At 36.3% G+C, this 24,000-nt stretch overlaps 1 protein-coding gene across 5 annotated transcripts in view; it reads left to right on the forward strand.

The window, feature by feature from the left end:
• Window positions 1-24,000, forward strand: part of LOC119596082 (histone-lysine N-methyltransferase NSD2-like) — a gene marked incomplete at its 3' end in the record, with an annotated part of 38,309 nt that overhangs the window by 6,966 nt on the left and 7,343 nt on the right. For 3 of the 5 annotated variants that reach the window (XM_037945208.1, XM_037945210.1, XM_037945209.1), the window contains 13 exon segments: window positions 296-386; window positions 1,540-3,383; window positions 3,519-3,656; window positions 8,390-8,549; window positions 9,016-9,170; window positions 9,342-9,487; window positions 9,907-10,807; window positions 17,545-17,668; window positions 17,810-17,937; window positions 18,300-18,457; window positions 19,298-19,448; window positions 19,591-19,731; window positions 20,416-20,561. In XM_037945208.1, the coding sequence (XP_037801136.1) occupies window positions 302-386; window positions 1,540-3,383; window positions 3,519-3,656; window positions 8,390-8,549; window positions 9,016-9,170; window positions 9,342-9,487; window positions 9,907-10,807; window positions 17,545-17,668; window positions 17,810-17,937; window positions 18,300-18,457; window positions 19,298-19,448; window positions 19,591-19,731; window positions 20,416-20,561 (4,277 nt within the window). 5 annotated transcript variants of the gene reach the window in all.

A 24,000-nucleotide genomic window follows, 5' to 3' on the forward strand; every position in this document is an offset into this window, starting at 1 on the left:
TGGAATCATCTGTATGTAACAAATTCATAAAAAACTACAGGGGACAGAACATAAATTCAGGTTGGTTGAGTTAACAATGAATCCGGATTGTGGAGTACTTTCTTCATGGTGATTTTAGCATAGAGAACAAGGTTGCTAGTATTTCATGTTATTGAAATGCCAAAATAAACCAGCATCCAGGAATTTTACCATGGGTGCTGGTATATATATTAGTTTATTTATGCATTTATTAGTCATTTATATTCAAAGTCAGTAGTTGCTTCTCGGTTTATGTGGAATTAATTGTCCCCAACAGTCAGTGATGGAGTACTGTGAGGCCTCCCCCGACCCACCCAATGGGGTCGGGGGATACTACTCACCCACCACCACCGAGGATGTCCCAGATGGTCAGTGAGGCTACTAATCCCATTTATCTTTTCCTTATTATGCCTCTTTTCTAGTTTGTTGCTGCTTGTAGTGGTATATTTCTTGTCTTTGGTTGTGTTGGTAGATCCCCCCCTCCCCCCTTTATTTATTTATTTTTTTTCATGTATATATTCAAATTGTGGACAAAAATGGGTAAGGTTTTTATCTGGTGATAAAGTTGTGTGCATAGTGTATGTATTTAATAAGAAGGACCATATGCTTTGGAATGGAGTATGGTAGTATCCTTTTTTCTTTTGCCATATTTTTTAGCTTTGAAGAACAATTTTTTTATTTTGATGTAAATTTGGTCAGTGCCATGATGCTGCTTTGATTTAATGTACCATTATTAGCTGTTGAAGCATCTAATTCTGTAATGCTATGATTATATACACTGATGTTGCTGTGGTGTTAATTTATATATATATATATATATATATATATATATATATATATATATATATATATATATATATATAATTTTTTTTTTTCTCCATTTCTGTAGTGTGGCAATTTTAAATTTGTTTAAGAGATTGTACTTGCTTTTTTATTATTTACTTTACTTAATTTTATTTAATATGTGTTATAATAAGTATGAAGAACATATTAATAGCTATTAAGCCAGAAATATGTATGCATGATTAGACATTCATAATGTGTTTTTATGTATTATTTTTTCTAGAAACTATATATCTATACACATCATAATCAAAGTGATATACAGTGATTAAGTGTCTTTGATTATTATTAAGGAATATTTTGAAAAAGTGCAGTTGTATACACATGCACATACATGCACATGTACACACAAGTGTAAAGTAAATGGGTAATATGATGTGAAATTTTTGCCTCTTGAATAAACTTGTTCTATTTGAGAATTAAAAAAAAAGGCTTTCCCTAAATATATGAAACTGCTTTAGAATTTATGCAATTCAAAGAAGAAATTCCTCCCTTGCATAAGAATACACATGCACCTTGATTTGTCTTAGATTGTGATCATTTGAATGGTTGATTTTACATCTTTGTTTGCTACATTTTTTGTATCTAAAAATGATTTCTATCTTTCAACTGATAACTGTTTATATTACTCTTGTTTAGTAAAGAATAAATTGAGGTGGCATATTTCTTTATTTACAGGATATAAGGAAAACACAAATTGTGAAGCCTCAATAGAGGATGCCTCTCCTTTGCCAACCATAGACTACAGCAACTTGTACATACCAACGGAAGTTGAGAGGCACTTTGATAGTATGTCTCAGGGAACAGAGATGCCAAATAATGTTCTGACAGAAGATGAGGATGACCAAACAGATCCAGATCAAGATGGGGAGACAAGCCAGGAGCGCTGGGAAGTTCCTGTTGATCCAGACAAGGAGAGTGATGAGGATACCATGCTAGATGGTGACTGGATCCATCAAAATCAGGGAGTGAGAGCTAAGAATGCTCATAATGATTGGCTTGGCTCACAGGGACAACTAGCTCAGCAAGAAACACATCAGTGGGATAGTGAGAATGAACAAGAGGAGGGGGAAGGGACTGACCATTGGACATGTGGAAGTGATGAGAACGAACCATCTGTGAACTCGTCATCAGAAAGTGGGACTGAGTGGAGTGAAGGTGAAGACCAGCAGGAAGACAGACAGTGTAAGGAGAGAGAACGTAAACTCAGATCTGTAAAACCAAATCTAAAGAGCAAATCAGTTTCTGGACCTCAGCCAGTCCTGTGTTTTGATGAGTATGGCAATTTAACCACTTCCTATCAAAGAGCAGAAGAACCACACTCATCTCAAGAGTTATCATCAGAGGTAGGAAATGTAGCAAATGAATTTGTATCTCATGAAGCAGTTGAAAATGCAAAAATGCATCATAAGGTGGATACTAAATACAGCAAGCGCAAGAAGGGCGCTAACTTCACAGGAAGTGATGAACCAAATGATGCGTTGTCAAGCAATGGAGAAGCAAAGGCTTTGAGAAATAAACCAAAGGTACGTCATGAAAGTGGAGAGGGTAGCCTTGTTTCAGATCTGGAGCTGAAACAAGCATTCAAGGAAGATTTCATGACAGCTGCAATGAGCAGATATGGAAGAGCAAGGAAAAGGAAAACAGAAGATGATTTTTTCTTTGGTACCTTGAATTTTAATGAACTTAGGAAAATCACTTCAAATAGCCCAAAGAAAAATAAAGGTTCGAACTCCAAAAATTCAAGCCCAGACCAGAAGAGCAAAGTTTCTTCCAAGGAAGAAGCAAGAGTTAGACTAAGGTTAGATGAAGCAGTTGATAGTGAGATTCAGAGTTGGCAAGTGAAGTCAGAAGAAGGGGACCAAGAAGAGGTTGATGATGCAAGCAAAGTACAAAAATTATCTGAAGCCAAAGATGGAAATGAGTTAGTACAAAGTAGAGTTGATGGTATACAGGAGAGAGAAAATGATATTATTAAAGGATGTAGTGATAGCTATAATTTTAGGGAGTCTCAAGGAAATTCAGTGCAGGGCAGCAGTAGGGTTCTTGAAAATGAAGTAAAAGCTAGCATTCCTGATCATCACTTCTCTGATAACTCCCTTTCCATGCATTATAAAGAATTGCGAAGTGCAGGAGTTACTCTGGACACATCAGAATCCAAAGAGAGAAATGTTGAAGAATCTGTAGATTCCACCCGCGTAGAAAGACGCAAGCGCTTGAGTCTTCGTAAGCGATCAGAAAATTCGGTCATGCAGTTAAGGACATCAGAAAGGATTGAACGCTTATCAAGGAGGCAGTCAGATGTTACCAAGGAGGAGTGTGTGCTCCAGGCCAGTGATACAGAGAATACATTTAGGAAGAGACTGCGGAGAAGTCACACATATGATATACCGTTGGCAAATGAATCCACCACATCATGTACCGATTCTCAAGACTCTCAGGATGAATTGTGGGGGACTACTAAGGTTTTGAAATCCCCTTCAGAAGTCGCACACTCTATGGAAGATAAAGTTGCTGGAGAGGTAGGAAATATCTTTTTTTTTACAATTACTATGATGGTAATCATATTACTATTATTACTATTGTTATTCTTGCAAGTTTGCCTTTATTAAATAATATCTTGAAAAGAATATAATGATTATAATGTTAATTTTCAGCTTGCATCTACAACAAAATCAGGAAGGACTGTTCGAAAACCCCAAATCATGGATGTCTCTGATGAAGAGAAACGTCAGAAACAATCGAGAGAACAGCTTCGCCAGTCCGAAGCATTGCTCAACTCTAGCCTTGACTATGTAAGTTGCAAATTATAGTTGCCATTATTATGTATTTTAGATATTTTGTGTATTTGTATGTATACATGGATATTAGTATGTAGGTGTTTCTGTAAATGCATGTACACATGATAAGAGCACAGTATGTTGTTGTACTAAAATGAGGTTTTATCATTTAGGTTGACAGTATATACATAAAGGACCAGTATACATTAAATAGTCATGCTTTTAAAATTAAAAACTCACTCACGCACTAAAAAACAAAACAAAAAAAAACTCAAGTGTTTTGGAATAGCGAGACAGCAGTTAGCACCATAATCCTACAAATGGAAGAAAGCTTTGTCTAGTCTCCACCACTCTTGGACTTTTTTTCTTTTTCTTTTCCAATTCCAGCCCCTGAATATCCCAATGTCAACATGCTGTTTACACAACAGCTTTCATGCACTTAAGTACATCTTCCATCATAAGCTGTTCTCTGTCCCACATTATTTTCTTTCTAACCTGTAGTTCAGTTTTTGTGAGCTCTTCCATTCTTTAGGCACTTATTTTCTCCCATGTAATTTGCTGTAGGCCATGCCTCAGACTCATATGGGAAAGGTACATTGACCTCTGTGTACAGGGTGGCAAGGAACTATATTTTTGTTTGCATAATTTATCACCATGTTTTTTATTTTATTATTATTATTATTATTATTATTATTATTATTATTATTATTATTATTATCATCATCATTATCATCATCATTATTATCATTGTTATTATTATCATCACATATCCTGGGATGTTGCCTGAGGGAGAATGTGATGTGTAATGCTCTGATTTGGCTCTTATTTGGCATAAAAGTGGCAATATTTAGCACTCACCAAGACATTGTGCTCTGTTGCTGCTGCTGTGAACGTATAAGTAACCTCCATTATAGTGTACACAATCAGTCTCTGTCAACTACTCGTATTGCAATATGGCACTTTACCAATGTGATTCTTGCATTGTGACACACAAAGGGGAAGTACTGAAGTTGTGGGACTAGCTTTGTATATAACTGCATACAATCTCTTCTTTTGTAAGAATAAGATTTATGAAAATTAATCCCCCTCCCCCTTCAATAAAACCACATCTTTTACACAGTGTAACACACCTAAATTATTGAAATGGGCTCTAATGTACATAATCTGGCTGGTACAGGTTCAGTCTAGCAAATAAGTGAATATGCAAAAACATGAAAATAACGTTTTGGATACTGTTGATACAAACATGAAGTTGTATCACTTTGTTGATGCAGAACAGATAGTGTGACATGCTGGCCATGTCTCAAACTGTTCCCGGAGGCAAGCCCAGTCAGCCGCAGATACTACTTGGAACGAAAGCCCAGTGTACCCTAAATTCTCCCAGAGGCATTGGATCAAAGACCATGGAGCCTGATTAAGTGCATTTGTCAATAGCAAGTTTAACCAAGTTACCTCTTAATAGTGACGTCTGTTACCCCTTACCTCACTTTTCCAGTGTATACTGATTAAGGCAGCAAGAAATGTCTTAGGAATTGTGGTGTTTAGTAGATAAACCTTCAAACCCTTGATTCCTTTTTCTTGGTGATTGTTGGCCAAAAAGTCCTATTTTGCTTGGCTTGCATTTTTTATGGACCATTGTATTCACCATGAATTGTGCCATTTTATAAGCGGAGAAGTTCTTTGATTTCTGATACCTAGTCTGTAATTTTCAGTTGAGGATTCTCCTTTTATCCTTCTTTAATAATAGAAGCTGACATTCTCCTAATGAAATGAGCATTTGCTCTAGTAATGGATAACTGTATAGCTTCATATGAGCTTTTCACCTCTTCTTTAAGTGAAGGTTCCACTAACCTTGTCTGTGAATCTGGGTTCCGACTGAAGTCAGGGATTATCACCATTCTGTAGAAACTGTATAACAAAAAGGCTTTTGGCATAATCATATTTTTTTGTTCTTCCCTTCATTGTTTTATTTAATTTTTGTTCAGCAAAACTAGACATGGAGCATTTGTTGCCCAGATTGGGCTTTAAAAAATAATAGATAAATAAATAAATTGCAGGCAATGATCTATAGTCTACAATCATTTTAGAAGTTTGCAAAATACAAGGGATCCCCTTTATTCATCATTAATATGGACCAGAAAAATATGATGAATAGCAATACATTATAACATGTATTCTAGGACTTATGAAATGAAAAGGAAAGGAATAAACCTTTGAGAATGTAATTGGTCATATGTGTGGTAATGATTGTAGGATAGTTAGAGAGTTTTGATATTGGATAGAGGAGCCAGGGTGGTATTCAGGAAAGGTTATAGACTGGAATTGTGACAGATAGATAAAAAGTCATTATTAGCAAATTGATGTGGAATATCTGCATGCCACTTTTTGGTTGATTGGTGTGTAATGAGCTGTTTCCTCTTTGTTTACTGCAGTTTTCTCTTCACTTAATGCAAATGGTACTGTGCATCTTCACAGCGTATGCAGTGACAGAAAAGTGTGTGTGTCAGGTGAACATATAAATGATTTAAAATGTGTAATGCTTTAGTCATTATAGAGTCGAGGTTCAAGGTATTAGTGATTTGATTTCATTATTACAACAGATTATTGTCAGAGGGTCTATTAAAATGTTATTAGTTCTAGTTAGTTGTTAACTTTAAAGTGTGGCAACAGTGCAAGTCATAGACAAAAAGGGACAGTCTTTAGACACTTAGACAAATTATATCATAACCTTGAATCCAGACTATTTTTAAGGCACCCCTCAAATATGTCAAAGAAAGTTCTCAGACCTTTTGTGAATACTGCCCCAGTTTTGGAATTATTTGCTTGATGGTGTGACTAGTTTTTGTGTTACTTTTGTGCATTAGAAGATATAAATGGAAGGGCAGGGGATTGTGAGACATATATAGTGTCTGTTTGAAATGAAAGTGCAGAACAACTGTTATATGCATGCAGCTAGAGTTCATATTTCAAATAAAATGTCTATAAGTGAGAGTAGATAGTAGAAGAGAGAACTTATGAATTTACTTTTTTAGGCAAAAAAGGTTTTAGTGAGATTGTAGGATGTGATTATGTTAAGAGAATTTTGAGAAAAACTAATTTTTGGAAGGAGGTTAACCTGTTACAGCCAGGCACACCTATAGTCATCATGAAAAAACAACTCATCATGACAAGGTATGTCTGTAGACATCACGGTGTGCTAGAGTGAGTTGAGTAGGAAGTTCTGCTATAGATAACAGACTCTGCAGCCAAATGGCTGGATGGTTGCCTGAAGTCACCAGAATGAGTGCCACCCAGAGATTTCTGGTATCGTCATTGTAGGGTTAAGCATTAATGAAACCATGCAATTTCCTGTGTAGGGTTAAGCATTAATGAAACCATGCAATTTCCTGGGAAGAATGAGTTAAAGATAGAAATGGGAAGGATATTTTGAAGGTTTTAGTTTGAGGATGATAGGGAGGGGAGGAATTTGTACCAGGGAGATTGAGAGTACTGGTGTAAAACAAGAGAATTAAATTATTTATTATAAGACAGGAAGTAGAAAAGTTAGATAGGGTATGCTGTGTGAATGATTGTGCATTGGGGGATATTTGGAGGAAGAAGAAACTAGTAAATGTATGATTTGTGCCCTTCATGGTTCTGCTGACTGAAGGAGTGTAGTAAAAAGAATAAGAGGGTGGGGGCTGGCAAGTGATGTCTCTATGATTATGATAATATATTCATGGGAGTTTTAGGAAGATGGTTAGATGGTGCCAGGCACATTTTAACTTGGCACTTGTAACTGACTTGAAAATAAAGCTATAGTGACTATTTTTTCAGCCTATCAGTGTAGAAGTATAGATCACTGGGTTTGAAGACAAAAGTGTCTGCATGATGGTAGGTTTCTGCGAACTGTTTGCAGCAGAAGCAGAAGTTCGATAGCTGCAGAAAAGTCACCTAGAGCCTCTAGATATGAAGGATTATGTACAGGTTGACCAGATGGGATTGAACGAGCGATAAAGTCTGTAGTGAAACAGGAGTGGTAAGAGAGTTGTCTAGTAGAACAGAACAATAAGTATTGATCTTGAGAGGATCTAGATCTCGTACATCAGTTATATCCAAGAGGTAGAATGAGATTGGGTTGATTGGAGGGGGCCTGCTGTATATGCAACTTAGCAAACAGTGGGAGGAGAGAGTCATTCATGCAAAAAGATTTTGGATGTACGATTGATAAGGCTACGTGACATCATTTCCTCTGTTGGTTGCATGGCAAGCTTTAAGGGAAAACGTAGATTGGGTATACTAACTGTCAGACCTTACTGCTGAAGACTGGGTACAAATTGATTATGTGGTGTGGATGATCAGAGCAGCTACATTGCAGTCCTTGTCCTGTAGGTGCTAAGATGGATGCATGTAACTGTGAAGAGGGGGGAAAAACATTTTCTTGTCCAGTGAAAAGAGGGATATGACCCAGTTATGAAAATCTGCTACTGGTGCTGCTGCTTCTCTGGGTATCATTTAGGCCATTGCCATGGGTCATTGGTAGTGCATTCAACTCTTATTAGGAATCCCCACTTGACCCAGGCTGATATTGGCAAGAGGAATCCAGTGAAGCAGTTTCCCCCAAATTTAAATTGACCATATGTCTTGCAATGAATTGATACAAAGTGTTGTTTCTAACTCACTCACTCTCTTTCCCTCCATGCCTATCCTTTTATATGCATTTATTTGTATATTCTACTCTCTTATTATGTCTATGATTCATGTTACAGGATCTTGTTACATCAGGCATAGATATGCATGCCCTTGAGCAGGAACATCCGTGTGAGTATTTGGTAGGTGACCTAGTATGGGTTCATATTAGGGGAAGTCCATTGTGGCCTGCAATGGTGTCCTACCACCCACGAATGGGCCAGTACACCAAAATATCAGGTATGTAAAGCTTCTTTGTAAATATACTTTTTGACTCAGCCTTGTGTAAATATGAAATTTAAAAAATGAAAATGTGTAATGAGCGCACGCGCACACACACACACACACACACACACACACACACACACACACACACACACACACACACACACACACACACACACACACACCACACACACACACACACACACACACAACCACACACACACACACCAACCACACACACACCACACACACACACACACACACACACACAACACAACACACACACCACACACAACACACACAATGTGATGAGACACAACACACACACACACACAACTAACACACACCCACACACACACACACACCCACAACACACACACACACACACTAACCCATATATATATATATAATGTGTGTGTGTGTGTATCACAAATGTACATTTATTTACGTTTTTTAATGTAATACTTATTTTATTCACCAGTTGCCCAGAACTGGTACAAAATACGCAGTGTCAGAATGTACCATGTCCAGTTCTTCAGCGATAATGCCCAAACATATTGGATTGCACCCATCAATGTCTTACCCTTTGAAGGCTTACCCAAGCTAAGAGAGTACCTCATTGACCTTAAGTCTAAGGTCAGTATATTTCTTGTATGTAGGGCTATCCTATGCAAAGAATTTTTATTATGAACCATGGTGTCAGAGATGAGATCCTAATGCATGTTCATAGTAGTAGTAGACATTGCATAAGTCATGAAACATTTTTCAGATTTGAGAATTTCTTTTTACATTCATCTTTACTTACAGGCAAAAGAAATGAAAAAATCAAAAAAGTCTCACGTTGACAGTTTACTTAAGACTTTAGTGCATATCAACAAGATAACTACAGGCCAGAAACATGAGCGTTGGATCAGAGCAATAGAAGAAGGAAAAGCAGCTATGGCTTTAGACAGGTAATTTTTTATTTATATTCTTGAATTTGAGAGGAAAAACAGTATATTTAGTACCTTGGTTTATACTGCCATGTTTTACCTTTTCTCAAGGTAAGTTTTTGCTAGAAGTGTTGAAAAATCTGTTTATCTGTATAGTTCACTTCTCATTGGTATCCTGGTTGACTTTTTCTGGAGGGGGGGGGGTATTGAAACCTGGTTAGTGAAATACTATCATATAACACTCAGAAGTTTTTATTAGTTTTGAGTGACTTATTGGTGAAGTTAGAATATACCTATATATATACACACACACACACATACATATCTGATTTCTTGATGTCTTCAGAATTTCATATTTGTGCATAACCTTGTTCCTGGTGTCTTATTTTTCTCATGCTTTTTTTTATTGTTGTCTGGGACATTGTTCCCTCTCCCTACAGATATGAAAGAATACAAAAGTATGCATTGGAGTATCCAGAGATTGAACCAGCAGAAGATGTCAGCGTGAAGAAGTTGATCTCTAAACATTCCATGCTGAAGTCACAAAGTTCTAACATGGAAGGCAGACCTGAGAAGAAGAAGAGGGGAAGGCCCAGAAAGTACAATATTGAAAAGAAGTTACCAAGTAAACCTTCCAAATCAAATGGTGATTCAACAGATGGGGAGTTTTCAGGCTTTGATGAGAATTCTTCCTTTGAGGAGAAGAAGAGGAGGCTTGCCCTCACGACCAAACTGAGCAAGGAAGGCAGCTTCAAAGTCTATGCCCAGAAACACTTGCCTAAGATAATGCAGGATTTCCCAAACATTTCAGAGGAGACTGCACGCAATAAGTTGAGATGGAGATGGAAGAAGATGAGTAGCTCCCAGACAACAAGATATAAATCCAAGTTTTCATCATCTCAGAATGAAGGGCTGAATGATACTATGAAAAGGAAATATGAGCCATCTTTTGAAAATTTTCTTGAAGATGACAGTGGGGCATCAGCAGCAAAAAGGAAAAGGACAGAAGAGTATGTTGAGAACTTGCGTGGTGTTTATAAAGTAGTGCGTAATGAGAAAGTATGTTATCGTTGTGAAAGTGTGAGTACTAAAGGTGGTTCTGATATGGTCCGGTGCAAAGGACTCTGTTGTGGTGTCTTTCACTTGGAGTGTATAGGATTAAGCTCTCACCCAAAGAGAGATTTCAAATGTGAAGAATGCCTTACTGGCCAACACAAGTGCTTCCTATGCAAGTCATCAGATGGGATTTTGCAAAGATGTACAGTTCCCTTCTGTGGCAAGTTCTACCATGAAAGATGTATTCAAAAGTGGCCTCATGTCTCCAAACAAAGGCAGCAAGAGGTAAGTAACATTTCTATTTTCGGAATAGGTATTTTTGGTCAACTTTTTAAGAGTGAAAACTTTGTTTTTATGTCAATATTAATTTTTTATTATTGCATTTTCTTTATTGCATTCATTCACTGGAGAAGTGATGAAAAACAGTTATATACTCAGCAGTGTTACACAATGCTGCTGTGTATACAACCATACAAGTTTCTGAAATGATATTTCAGTTGTTTTCCATGTATCCCTGTTTCTGGAGGCCTTTTTTACATATATATAAATGCACAGTAAATGACCTGCCCATAGTTAATAGTGTGTTGTGAAGGTGGTCAGAACCATACAAACCATGCAGGCAAAATTTCAGTGTTATCCGGTACCAGTACACACACACACACTTACATTCTCTCTCTCTCTCTCTCTCTCTCTCTCTCTCTCTCTCTCTCTCTCTCTCTCTCTCTCTCTCTCTCTCTCTCTCTCTCCTCTCTCTCTCTCTCTTCTCTCCCTCTCTCTCTTCCTCTCTCTCTCTCTCTCTCTGTCTTCGTCTGTCTCTCTCTCTCTCTCTCTTCTCTCTCTCTCTCGTCTCTCTCTCTCTCTCTATGTCCTCTCTCTCTCTCTCTCTGTCTCTCTCTCTCTCTCTACTTCTCTCTCTCTCTCTCTCTGTCTCTCTCTCTCTCTCTCTTCTGTCTCTCTCTCTCTCTCTGTCTGTCTCACTCACTCTCTCTCTCTCTCTCTGTTGTCTCACTCTCTGCCTCTCTCTGTCTGTCTGTCTCTCTCTCTCTCTCTCTCTCTCTCTGTCTCTCTCTGTCTGTCTGTCTCTCTCTCTCTCTCTCCTCCCTCTCTCTCTCTCTCCTCCCTCTCTCTCTCCTCCCTCTCTCTCTTCTTCTCTCTCCCTTCTCTCTCTCTTCTCTGCTCTCTCTCTGTCCCCTCCTCTCTCTCTCTCTTGTCTCTCTCTCCTCTCTTCTGTCCTCTTCTCTCTCTCTCTCTCTCTCTTCTGTCCTCTCTCTCTCTCTCTCTTTCTCTCACTCTCTCTCTCTCTCCCCTGTTTCTCCTCTCTCTTCTCTCTCTTGTCTTTTTCTCTCTCTGTCTTCTCCCTCTCTCTCTCTCTCTCTTCTTCTCTCTCTCTCTCTTCACTCTCTCTCTCTCTCTCTCTCTCTCTGTCTCTCTCTTCTGTCTGTCTGTCTGTCTCCCCTCTCTCTGTCTCTGTCTGTCTGTCTTCTCTCTCTCTCTCTCTCTATTCCTCTTGTCTCTCTCTCTCTCTTCTTGTCTCTCCTCTCTCTGCTCTCTTTTCTCTCTCTCTGTCTTCTCTCTCTCTCTCTGTCTCTCTCTTCTCTCTCCTTCTCTCTCTCTCCTCCTTCTCTCTCTCTCTCTCTCTTTCCCTCTCTCTCTCTCTCTGTCTCTCTCTCTCTCTCTCTCTTGTCTCTCTTCTCTCTCTCTCTCTCTTGTCTGTCTCTCTCTGTCTCTCTCTCTGTTTCTCCTGTCTCTCTCTCTCTCTCTCTGTCTGTCTCTCTGTCTCTCTCTCCACTCTCTCTCTCTCTCTCTCTCTCTCTCTCTCTCTCTCTCTCTCTCTCTCTCTTTCTTTCTTTCTTTCTTTCTTTCTTTCTTTCTTTCTTTCTTTCTTTCTCTCCCTCTCCCTCCCTCCCTCCCTCCCCCCCTAAATATGTATTTAGAAGTAAATATAAGTATGTAAGTGTATGGATAGAGGTGGCATAACTCAGTGGTAGTATGCTGGCTTGGCTAGGTCCTTGGTTTGCACCTGGCTGCCCCTCTCAATCAACTCAACTGTGAATGAGTATGGGTATGCTGACATCAGCATGCTGGGGTCAAAGTTGGGATGGGAAGAAACTGGCTACCCTACTGCATCATCCCTTGGCTTAGTAAGCATGTTACTCTACAAACGTGTCCCATGCATCCACATGGGTATGACCAACTTTGACTATGAGGTGTATGAATAGAAAAAGAAATTATAATATTGCAGAAAGTCAATGGTATGTAATATTATGGTGTGTGGATGGAGAATGAGGGAAGAGAAGGAAAAAATCAGGGTTTTGCTGGATGTAATATGTCATACAGTAACAATTGCTACTGCACATGCACTACATTTTATTCACAAGAAGATAGAGGTGGGAAAACATTAATTGAGTGCTTACAAAGGGAGTGGGGATATAGGAGTAATATCATGGGTGTAAGAGAAACTTGCCAAAAGTACCAGATATATCAATGTACACTATGTGAATCCTTCATAATAAAAAAAGGTTTGAGTTAACTCAGTGATACAGAAATAGTAAAATGACATGTCACTGTGGTTTTTGTTTGTCATCTTTACACATAGATTGCTCCACAAGCAAGTTGGTTATTAGTTCTACCTACCCTTTTCCTTGATTATTGGCAATGATCCTCTTTTAGATTTCATTTCTGTAAATATTGTTGGTATCAGTATAATAATCATAATGTCAGTAATAGGAATATGAACATCAGAATTATTAGCATTAGAAAACATTTCCCCTGGGTGCTTAAGGAATGGGAAATCAGGTTTAATCATGTAAGCCTATTAATTCTTGGTGGCTGAACACATGTAGGGCCATCTATCAAAAGAGGAAATTTACTAAAGAAAACTACAGCCCATGGTCCATGTACCTTGCAGCAATGGGTTCAAATACTGAAGCAAGTGGATTCCCTGGTGTGATAAACTGGGAGGTGGAATAAAAAGTATAGTTTAAATTTCTTATAGAGATGAATACAAGTACATGCATGCGGCCATGCCCAAGTGTGGCCAGTTAAAGAAATGAGTTCACCTGACAAATCATGACTAATCATGGCAAACACAGCAGAGTAAGATATGTAGAATATATACAGCAGTTCAAAACATTTCTTTAGATAAGGATTTTGGGCCCACACAGAGGCCAGCCATGAATAACAGTATTAGTAATTTTGGATGTATTGGTTGGATAATTGCATTCACACACATTTTAGATTTTGAGAGTTTAGTAGATTGTAATTCTGGCAATCTCATGGTTGAGAATAAGAGTTCATACAAATCACATTTATTTTTTCTATAAGAATGATAAAAAAGCACTGGCTCATTGTTGAGTTTGTAAGATTGTGAGTTAAAAACAGATATCCCCCCAAATAGTAATAATTTGTTGGTACTGGGTACTTGTACTCTCTGCAGTACATCAGAGAAATCGTTGGGTAAAATAGGTAGAAGCAGAAAGAATTTAGAACAGTGATATGTAAAAGTGCCACTAGGCATTATACAATGTTTTACCCATGCTCTAGCTATATAATCTCAATATGAATTACAAAATAATTTCTTTGATCCTATATAATTTACTGTCTGTGACAACAACACATCTTTGTGAAGAAAACACAAAAATTTTCTTCTATTTTCTGAATTGTTTGATATCTAATTGCATTTATATATATATATATATATATATATATATATATATATATATATATATATATATATATATATATGTATGTATATATGTATATATGTATATATGTATATATGTATATATGTATATATATATATATATATATATATATATATATATATATATATATATATATATATATATATATATACATACCTGAAATACTTGAGGGCTCAGATATCACAGTATGAAACAATTGATTTTTGCACATTTGTGCTTCAAAGGTATATTTGCAGGATTTTTTTTGCCTTGCATTATCTGTTATGATTCTTACATGTGACCTTACTCACCTAGCATTTAGATTGAAAATGGCCATTCTAGTATTTTATTGTTACAGTAACTGTAAAATGCATTTCCAGTGATGTAGAAAGCATAGTAATGGAAGTAAATGGAAATATCTATGCAAAGTGCATCTAGATGGGGCTAATTAGATATACAAGTTCAATCTCTTCTCAATGATAGTTTATCACACATTCTTTGAAAAGGCTCAAATACTATATAACCGCTTTATATGGGGCTTACACTGTAAAGAGCAGACACATGTGATTTTCTGAAAATTATAGTTATGAATCAGATTTGACAAGTGTTATTTATGTAAAGTTAGACATATACTATTAAGATTTACTTTAAAATGTGCTCAGACAGGCATAGTAATTTTTAAGGAGCCCTCATACATGAAAGGAAAAGGGGAGAGATTACTATGTCAATTTCAGTGAAATAAAATCATATTTTTATCATAAAACAAAATAAAATGTGTATTTAGATTATTTGGAAGTATTTATGTGGTAAGAGTAAAAATATGATAATACACCAAGAAGTAGTCCTAAGATTTCTAACGTAGTGAATGGAAAAGAAATAAGGAAGGGATAAAAGAAAGCAGGTTTGACTGGAAGCAATATGCTATATACCAGAATTACTAGTTCACACTCGTGTTTCATTCGTAAGAAGATGGTGGCAAGAAAACAGAACTACAGTAGGTTGCAAGAAAGGAGGGCCTATGTGGAAGTCTGTGGGTAGCATAGTGAATATGGCATGCCAAACAGAATAGGGTTAGATTTAAGTGATTTACATAAGGTGTTATTAGTCTATGAAGGAAATTTGAAATATTTTTAAAATTAATTATTATGTCCATTTCGTAATTAGTAAATGTAAATATATATTTGTGCTTTTTTTCTCATTTTATTACACTTAGGAAGAAAATGGTATGGGTCAAGATATTGACTACTCAGGATCAGTTATATTTTTCCTTTTTCAATTGTGGAATCCAAATCAGAATAGAACTAATGCAAACCACAAACTTCCCATGACAATGAGGAAACAGTGATTGATTTTGGTTGGTCAGGGTTGTCTATATTTTGTAAAACTAAAATATGGAAATCAAATTGAAGGGTGGGGGGGGGGGTGCAGAAGAGGCTGGAAGTGACAAGGAAGATTCATCGAATTGAGGTCATTGTGATTTATTGGATCGGTTTGTCACCCATATACTTTACCTTGGTAATGGGGATGTTGCAGTCAGCAGCTTTTCTTAGGTATTTGGATTTAAAATATAAGTTTGTTCCTTCATTTCTTCAGTATTTAATCTGAAATTTTGCCTTAAAACACTTTAAGTTGGCCATCATACATACAGCAAGAAATATTGCAACATCAAGCATGTCACTATTTCAATACAGCAGGAAGTACCACATTTATCATTTGGATTCTTTGATAATGTAACTAGAAATTTTAGTTGTAATACAAAGAAGGTTAGATTTATTTAATTAAAGGGAACCCTCCTTTTTTTCTTTTTCTTTCTTTCTTGTGAAACATGGAATTTAACCCAATTTGCGTGGATGGCAAGAGTACATACCATGACCACTGTAATAAAAGGTCATCTATTGACCTTACACATAGATGGCTCTGCAAGTGCTAGTCACCAAGGAATCAGTTATTAGTCTCAGCCATCTCAACTCTTTACCTTGATTTTTGGGAAGCTTCATTTGTATTATTTGTCTTGAATGTTATTAATATTCTGTTAACAGTTTAATAATGATAGTATCAATAAGAATGATATCAGTATCAGTATTAACAGTACAAGACAGAAACACATTTTCACGCAAATTCAGGGAATGGGGAAATTGGGTGCGGTCACTAGGGCCTACTGATAGATTCCTTAGTGGCTGAATATATGTGTAATCATCTGTATGTAACGAAATTCACAAAAAACTACAGAGGACAGAACATGAATCAATTATAATTGAGTTAAGATAAAAAAAAAAAAAAAAAAAAAAAAAGATTACTTTTTTACTTATTACTGTACGAAACATTAAGCATATATCTTTCCTACACAATTTAGTTTTCACTTGTGTGAACCAAATAATACTTTTTTAAAGCATCCATTGGATCTTTCATTGAATTTTAAAATTTCTCCTTGCAGTCTCTACCTTGGCAGAAGAAATTATCTGTATGCCTTTTTGTTTTGGTTCTTTCCTTGTTAAATTTGTAGGGTATAGGGAATTTATTTTCTTGGTAGGAATACAGCATTATCATTATTTGAAAAGGTGTTGGTTATTTTTTCACAATATTACGATTTGATTGGCTTGGATTCATACGTGGCATAAACCTTTCCAATTAAGTAGTCATTCAACACTGGCAAGCTAGAAGCTGCATCATGCTCATTTCCGTTACTACGAGTGTCTTCATTTGAATTGTGTGATTTTAGTTGTCACTTTTTCATTTTGCCTTTGTTTTTCTGTAATATCCAGCTGTGGTTTGATTTCTTCTTCATATTTATCCAGTAGAAGAACAGCTGTTTTTTTTTTTTTTTTTCCTTCCTTCCTTCCTTCCTTCCTTCCTTCCTTCCTTCCTTCCTTCCTGTAATGGATAGTGTATGGTGCACAATAGTCCCTACAAAGAAAAGAAACTTGTGTGTCCCCTCCTTGACAACCTGACTAGAGCTTCAAGGGGAGGGGGAGGGGGAGGGGAAGTTACTGAAAGTCAAAATGACTAACATTTTGTTACATTCTACCTATGTAGATAAGGATTATGGCATTTGCAGATATACATAGCCAGTAGAGTCTCATTTATGAGTGCATTATCAAATTATCAAATTTTGATAATCTTTTTAGAGCATGCACTTCTTTTCAATATTATTATTATTATTATTATTATTATTATTATTATTATTATTTATATTCCACCAACTAACTATATCAAGAGAGTAGAATAAGCAGTCAATAAATTGGGAGTTTAACTATTTATTTAGACTATTTTTATAGTTATCAATATTTCTTTTTCTTTCTTTTTTATGTCAGAAATAATAAAGCTTATTAACTGTTACAGAGATTTGTGTGTCCACGTCATGTATGTCACATGTGTGCTGCAAATGCAGATGACATGGGTGACCCTGTAGCAAGAACACCACCCTTCACTCGCTGTTTAAGGTGCCCTACAACCTATCACACAGGTTAGTTATCACAAGTATATAAAATTAATGTTTTTAATGTTTGGTGGGTAGTATTTTCCTTGTAACATGACAAAGCAAATCTATTTGACATTCTTTATTTGCTCTCAAATCTGAAACTGTTCATCCTTTGTTGCTTGCCAGGTGAAGAATGCATTGCAGCTGGCACAGAAGAGATCTCCCAGCAACATCACATTTGTACAAAACACCTCATCTTACCTAAGAATACAGCACATCATGTTAATGTGAATTGGTGCTTCTGTTGTTCTAAGGTTAGCAAATGGTGAAATTTTTGTTATTGCATTTATTTATTTATTTATTTATTTATTTTTTATTATTATTATTATTTTTTTTTTTTTTTTTATACAGATGTCTTTTAATGGCCAAATACTATTTTCTAAAATATTGAGTTCTAGGGTCTTAGAAAGCTGTTATCCAAAGAATCCTCCTCATGATATTTGATATTTAATTATATTACTTTCTTTGGAATAAGATAGTGTTGATTGTGCAGTTTTATTATTATCATAGATTTGGGAAATATTTGACCTCTGTTTTCTTATTGCAGCCAAAATCTGTATTGAAAAAAAAAATAAAATAAAATAAAATAAATAAAAGTTGTATTTGCTTTTGTTAGGGTGGTTCATTGCTGCTGTGTGACCAATGCCCTGCTGCCTTCCATGCGGACTGCATAAAGATAACTGCTCCAGAGGGTGGATATGTATGCGAGGATTGTGAGAATGGAAAGGTCCCTGTTTATGGTGATATTGTATGGGTGAAATTAGGAATATACAGGTGAGAAGACTTTCATTTGTTCTCTGTTTTATTTTGGTTTATACTTTAATTAAAGGGAGGGGAAAAATAACAGTAACATTTATTTATTTATTTTTTTCTGGTAATTAACTCCTGTGATCCGGATGATGTGACCATCACTTCATGAGAAATATTTGGTTTGAGGGGCAGGTGACGGGTACATCCATCATGGGAAAATTTGGCTGAGGGCAAGATTTCCTGGGGTGACAAGAACTTGCCATCGTGAGAATTTTGGCTGAAGGCCGTGGTGACAGGAATGACTCGCTGAAAGTACACAAAACTCTTGGAGGGTGAATACTCATTTTGGCATTTAGGAAGGGGCTCTTGCATTATTTTCATTGATAAATAGAACACACACACACACACACACACACACACACACACACACACACACACACACACACACACACACACACACACACACACACACACACACACACACACACACACACACAAAATTACCAATAACAAAGTTAATTATTGTTGTTATTATAGACTACATATAGAGAGATGATATGGAGTCTGTACAAGGAAAACAGTCTATTATTATCTGGATAAAGCAAATCAAGTGGCAAATTTAGGCATCAGAAGGGGGCATTAAAGTTAAAGATACACAGAAAAAGAGAAAATAACATAAAAAAGGGGAGTCCTGGAGTCTTGTCACCGCACACAATTGTTCATGTCCTCCTGGCCTACAAGCTGCATACCTGTCAGAGTGGCTGCTCAAGTAAGCCTAATGCCCATATGCAGGCATTGAAGCATCCGGATCCAAGGGGTTAATCTGTATTTTATAATCAGTACCTGAAAGAAATTTAATTTCAGATGGTGGCCAGGCCAAGTGCTACACCCTAGATTCATTCCAGACAACATTGAAAACCTTCCTCATCAGCAGGGCATGTTTTGTGTTCACTTTTTTGGGTCCAATGACTACTATTGGGTCACCAAAGGTCGTGCGTTCCATTACCAGGAAGGGGTGAGTACTATGGATGAGGGCATAGTGTTTAGTCTTGCAATTCTTTGACACATGGGTTTGGAAGAAAAACATCTGTTCTTTGTATGTTTTCTGATTCGGGCTGATAGAACATTACCTCGGTTACATTCCTGTCTCACTTTAGGATAAGGGATCAAAGGCAGCATCCAGTAAAACACTAGAGAAGCAGTTCCAGAGAGCCCTTGAAGAGGCTGTTGAAGCTTATCGTGCGCAGAAAATCAGGAAAGCACAACAGGAAGCACACCGCTCTGAAAAGGGCAACTTGGTATGTAACAGATATGGTTTTTGTAAGGTCTAAGTCCTTACCTTTGTACTTTTAAATCCCTGGTTGCTTAACATGATGCAATCTTCCCGTTTCATTTTGGACAATAATTTGTAAGTAATATGTCACACTAACTAACTGCTTTGATGTGAATATATGGCATTGACATGCAAGTACAAGGTAAACCCATTCATATATGAACAAGGATCTTCAGAGTAAATTGTCTAATTGGCATCTTACTCCTCTATGTAGAATTTGGTATAAGTTTATATTTGTTTTATGAAAAGTGGAATTACTGAACATGACAATCATTATTCTGATACAAAAAATACTGGAGTATGACGGCTATCATTCTGATGCAAAAACTCCTCAGAAGTACATTCTTTTATGTGCCAAGGACCCTCTCTTTATATGAATTTTCATTTTACAATAAGGAGGACAATTGGTGTAGTTCTTTGGGCTGATTTTAAAATTCACCTCACATTAGGTCATTCAAGAATCAAGTTATTTTCTGACAAATATGTTCATCTATGGTCTTTCATAATATTTATTATAAAATTTTATAAATCAGGAAATTGTTATTCCTTTCATCAGAATTAAAACTTGTTTACATAGTCAGCAATGCATATCCAAAACCAAAGTAATTGTATTAGAAAGAAAACTAACCCACCTTCCCTGCCCCAACAGAAACCTCCTCCTTATGTCAGAATTGATTCCAATCGTCCTGTTGGTAATGTACGTCTGAGCAAAGTAGACCTTGCAGCCGTCAACCGGTGTGATTGTGATCCTGACTCTGAAAATCCCTGTGGATCTGATGAAAAGTGTTTAAACAGGTTTGTAACTCTACCTCGTGTGTGTGTGTGTGTGTGTGTGTATGAATTCTTTGAAATGTGTTAAGGAGTGAGGTTCAAAATTTGCTCTTTCCTTTTAGATACTATGATTTTGCTAAAGGATTGTTACCTATTTTCTGCAGTTTGATTGCATGTCGTAAGTTTCCATGAGATTTTGGGCTGGTAGCTACAAAATGTGTAGTGTGTAATTGAATCTAGTATATAGAATGTAAAGATGTTGAACTTACATTGAAGATTGATAGTTTTTAAATCTTGCATTTTTAACCCACTCATGATGGATGAGGTCCAGTTATGTCATGGCTAGATTGTCAATCCATCTGGGATTACATCTTGTCATATCATGCAGTTTCTTACTGGAGAGGCTGACTGCTCTGGCCACATGATGTCAGGCTTGTTATGGTGTCAGGTGATCCTGTTATCAGTGGGTTAAGGTAGCATTTTATACCATAATGAGAAGAACATCTATACTAAATTTTAGGTTAGGAAATATGCATATTTATATAAACTTTATTGTGAATTTTAATCTGTGCTTCTTTAGTCCGATGTTATTTAATAATAATAATTATTATTATTATTGTTATTATTATTATTATTATTATTATTATTATTATTATTATATATATATATATATTTTTTTTTTTTTACCTCAGGATAGTTTAATAACTCCCATGAAGATAGTTTCTATTTATAATTTAATAGTTTTATGATTATCTTAGCTTATTCCTTGCTGCATTAATTAGTTTTAGCATGTAGTACTGCCTCAATTTTTGTTTTGCATAACCATAGCATAATCTTCCAGAGTGAAATGAACAGGGAACCGTTTTGGAAAATGCTCAATCTATGGAATGTTCCATATTATCATTGCAAGCCATCAAACCAAACTAAGTTTTCAGAAACTTTTTTCTCAATTATATCATAGGTACTTTACAGTTTAGATTATATATATATATATATATATATATATATATATATATATATATTATATATATATAATATATATATATATAATATATATATATATATATTATATATATATATATATATAATATATATATATATATATATATATATATATAATATATATATATATATATATATATATAATATATATATATATATATATATATATTATATATATATTATATAATATATATATTATATATTATATATATATATATATTATATATATTATAATATATATATATATATTATATATATATATATATATTTTATATATATATATATAATATAATATATATAATTTTGGCAGTAACTGATACAAAAGACAATATAGCTTGTTAGCCTCAAGTGAATTCATTTGAATTCAGATCTTTGCATAGACAAAGTATTAACCCATTGCCGACGGGTGGCATGTACGTACATGCCATGGCATGGCGGGACCATCTGCCGGGGGCACGTACGCACATGCCATAGAGTATGCATGGACATGCCATGAGTTTTTTTTTTTTTTGTTACAATCACGGCAAAAGATTATTTTTTTGCCAGTGAAAGTGTGATTAAGTCGGTTCTAACACTTTCTCATTTTTACCATGCAACAAATAAAAAAAATGCAACAAACCGACATATTCAACTCCATGATGCCACACACTGCTTATTTTATTCGGACTATAGACCGAATAATGATCAACTATGGAGTCTATATAACAACAAAAATACCCTTCAGTCTCGATTTATCAGGAAGTTTGGCAAGTAGAGACTGTAAAAAATAATGAAAATTGAAAATACAACATATCTTCGTAGTATTACGAAGAAACGGCATGGGATGCTGGTATTTGGCATGAGTGGTTGCGCATGCTAGGGCGACGATATAAGCCCCCGGCAGCGAGGCCCCGGCCTCTATGAATGCTACCCGTCAATTATGGGTTAATTGGAACTATAAGCTTTTAACCCCTATGATCTGGATGACATGACTATCACATCATGAAAAAATTTGTCTGGAAGGTTGGATGACATGAACATGTCATGGGAAAATCTGGCTGTGAGCTGGGGTGACATGAACTTGCCGTCGTGTGCATTTCGGCTGAAGGCCAGGGTGACAGGAGAGGCTCACCACAAGTGCACAAACCTCCTGGAGGGTTATTCGATCCAATTGGCATTTAGAAGTAGACTTTTGCATTATTCCCATAGATGTATGAGTGTGGAATGTAATGCTTGTGAGCCATGACTGAAAGAGTCCTGGCTCCAGGAAGGACACCATTTCCTATTCCTGGCTGCTGTGAGCAATGGTGCAGGTTATGTTATTAAAAAGAAAAAAATTATGCAGTGACACTGGTTTCAGTGTCATGAAGCACCTGTGGAATGTACTGTGATGCCGTCATTGGTATCATAATTCCTTTTTATTTTAGTTGCTGCAGAGTGATCCCAGTATTCTGTTCTGGCTCAATAAGTCTGATATGCGAAGCTTAGCCTCGCCTTGGCTAAGCACATGAGGGGAGCCTGGCCCGCTCACGTGTGTAGCAGTAACCTCCAGGTGACAGTTGCAACTTTGGTCGGGGCGTGAACCGCCAACCCCTCGGATGATAGGCTGACACGTTACCACTGTACTAGCCCGGAGGCTTCTGGCTCAGTGTTTTAGACTCCATATATTGCCTTAGAAATTCTATAACTCCACCCACCATCTCTCTTCCCACCAATCACATAAATCAACTGGACTATGCCCCACCCTCTACCCAAAATGAGAAACTATGATTGGCAGAGGCTACATTACAGTTTTCTCTCTGCGGTCCTACCCTGTCCTCCATATCCCCTTATCATTTACTTCCCCCCTTACCCTCCACCAAGGATGAGTGAGAGAGAGTGAGTTTAACCTTAGTTTACCATGAAATAAACTTGAGGCTGATAATGCTGATATTTGGGTCACGTGATTGTGTGTTAAAGATTTGACCTAGTTGTATCCTTTTTGTTTCTTTCCCAAATTGAGAGTTTCAGGTATTGTATTTATTAACAGAAAAACATCAACATATCAATGGGTGTTTTGAGTCACCAAGTTTATGCTGCGTGCGGGGTAACTCTGTACTGTATAGTGTGTATGGGGAATAATATATACCCATATATATAGCACCAAAATTATTACCTCATAATTAGTTTGTCATTCCAATAATATAGAAGCAGGAAAACATGATTTCGATTAACTAAGCTAGAGGGGGGCCTAGAAGGGAGTGTGAGGTTATATGATCAGTATTGTGGATGTTGCGTAAGGATAATTGCCAAACAATAGTTGGAAAAAAAAAAAATCCTGGCAATTTTTGAAAGTCCTTCATGATGGTGGTGAATAGGATCGTGCAGATTTCATATATCATTATTATTATTATTATTATTATTATTATTATTATTATTATTATGTTTAACACAGTGGTTCTTAACCTGGGGGCATCAGTAATTTGCAAGGGGAGTGTGGGCC

The sequence above is a fragment of the Penaeus monodon genome, chromosome 37 (genome assembly GCF_015228065.2).
Source record: "Penaeus monodon isolate SGIC_2016 chromosome 37, NSTDA_Pmon_1, whole genome shotgun sequence".
NCBI classification, from domain to species: domain Eukaryota; kingdom Metazoa; phylum Arthropoda; class Malacostraca; order Decapoda; family Penaeidae; genus Penaeus; species Penaeus monodon.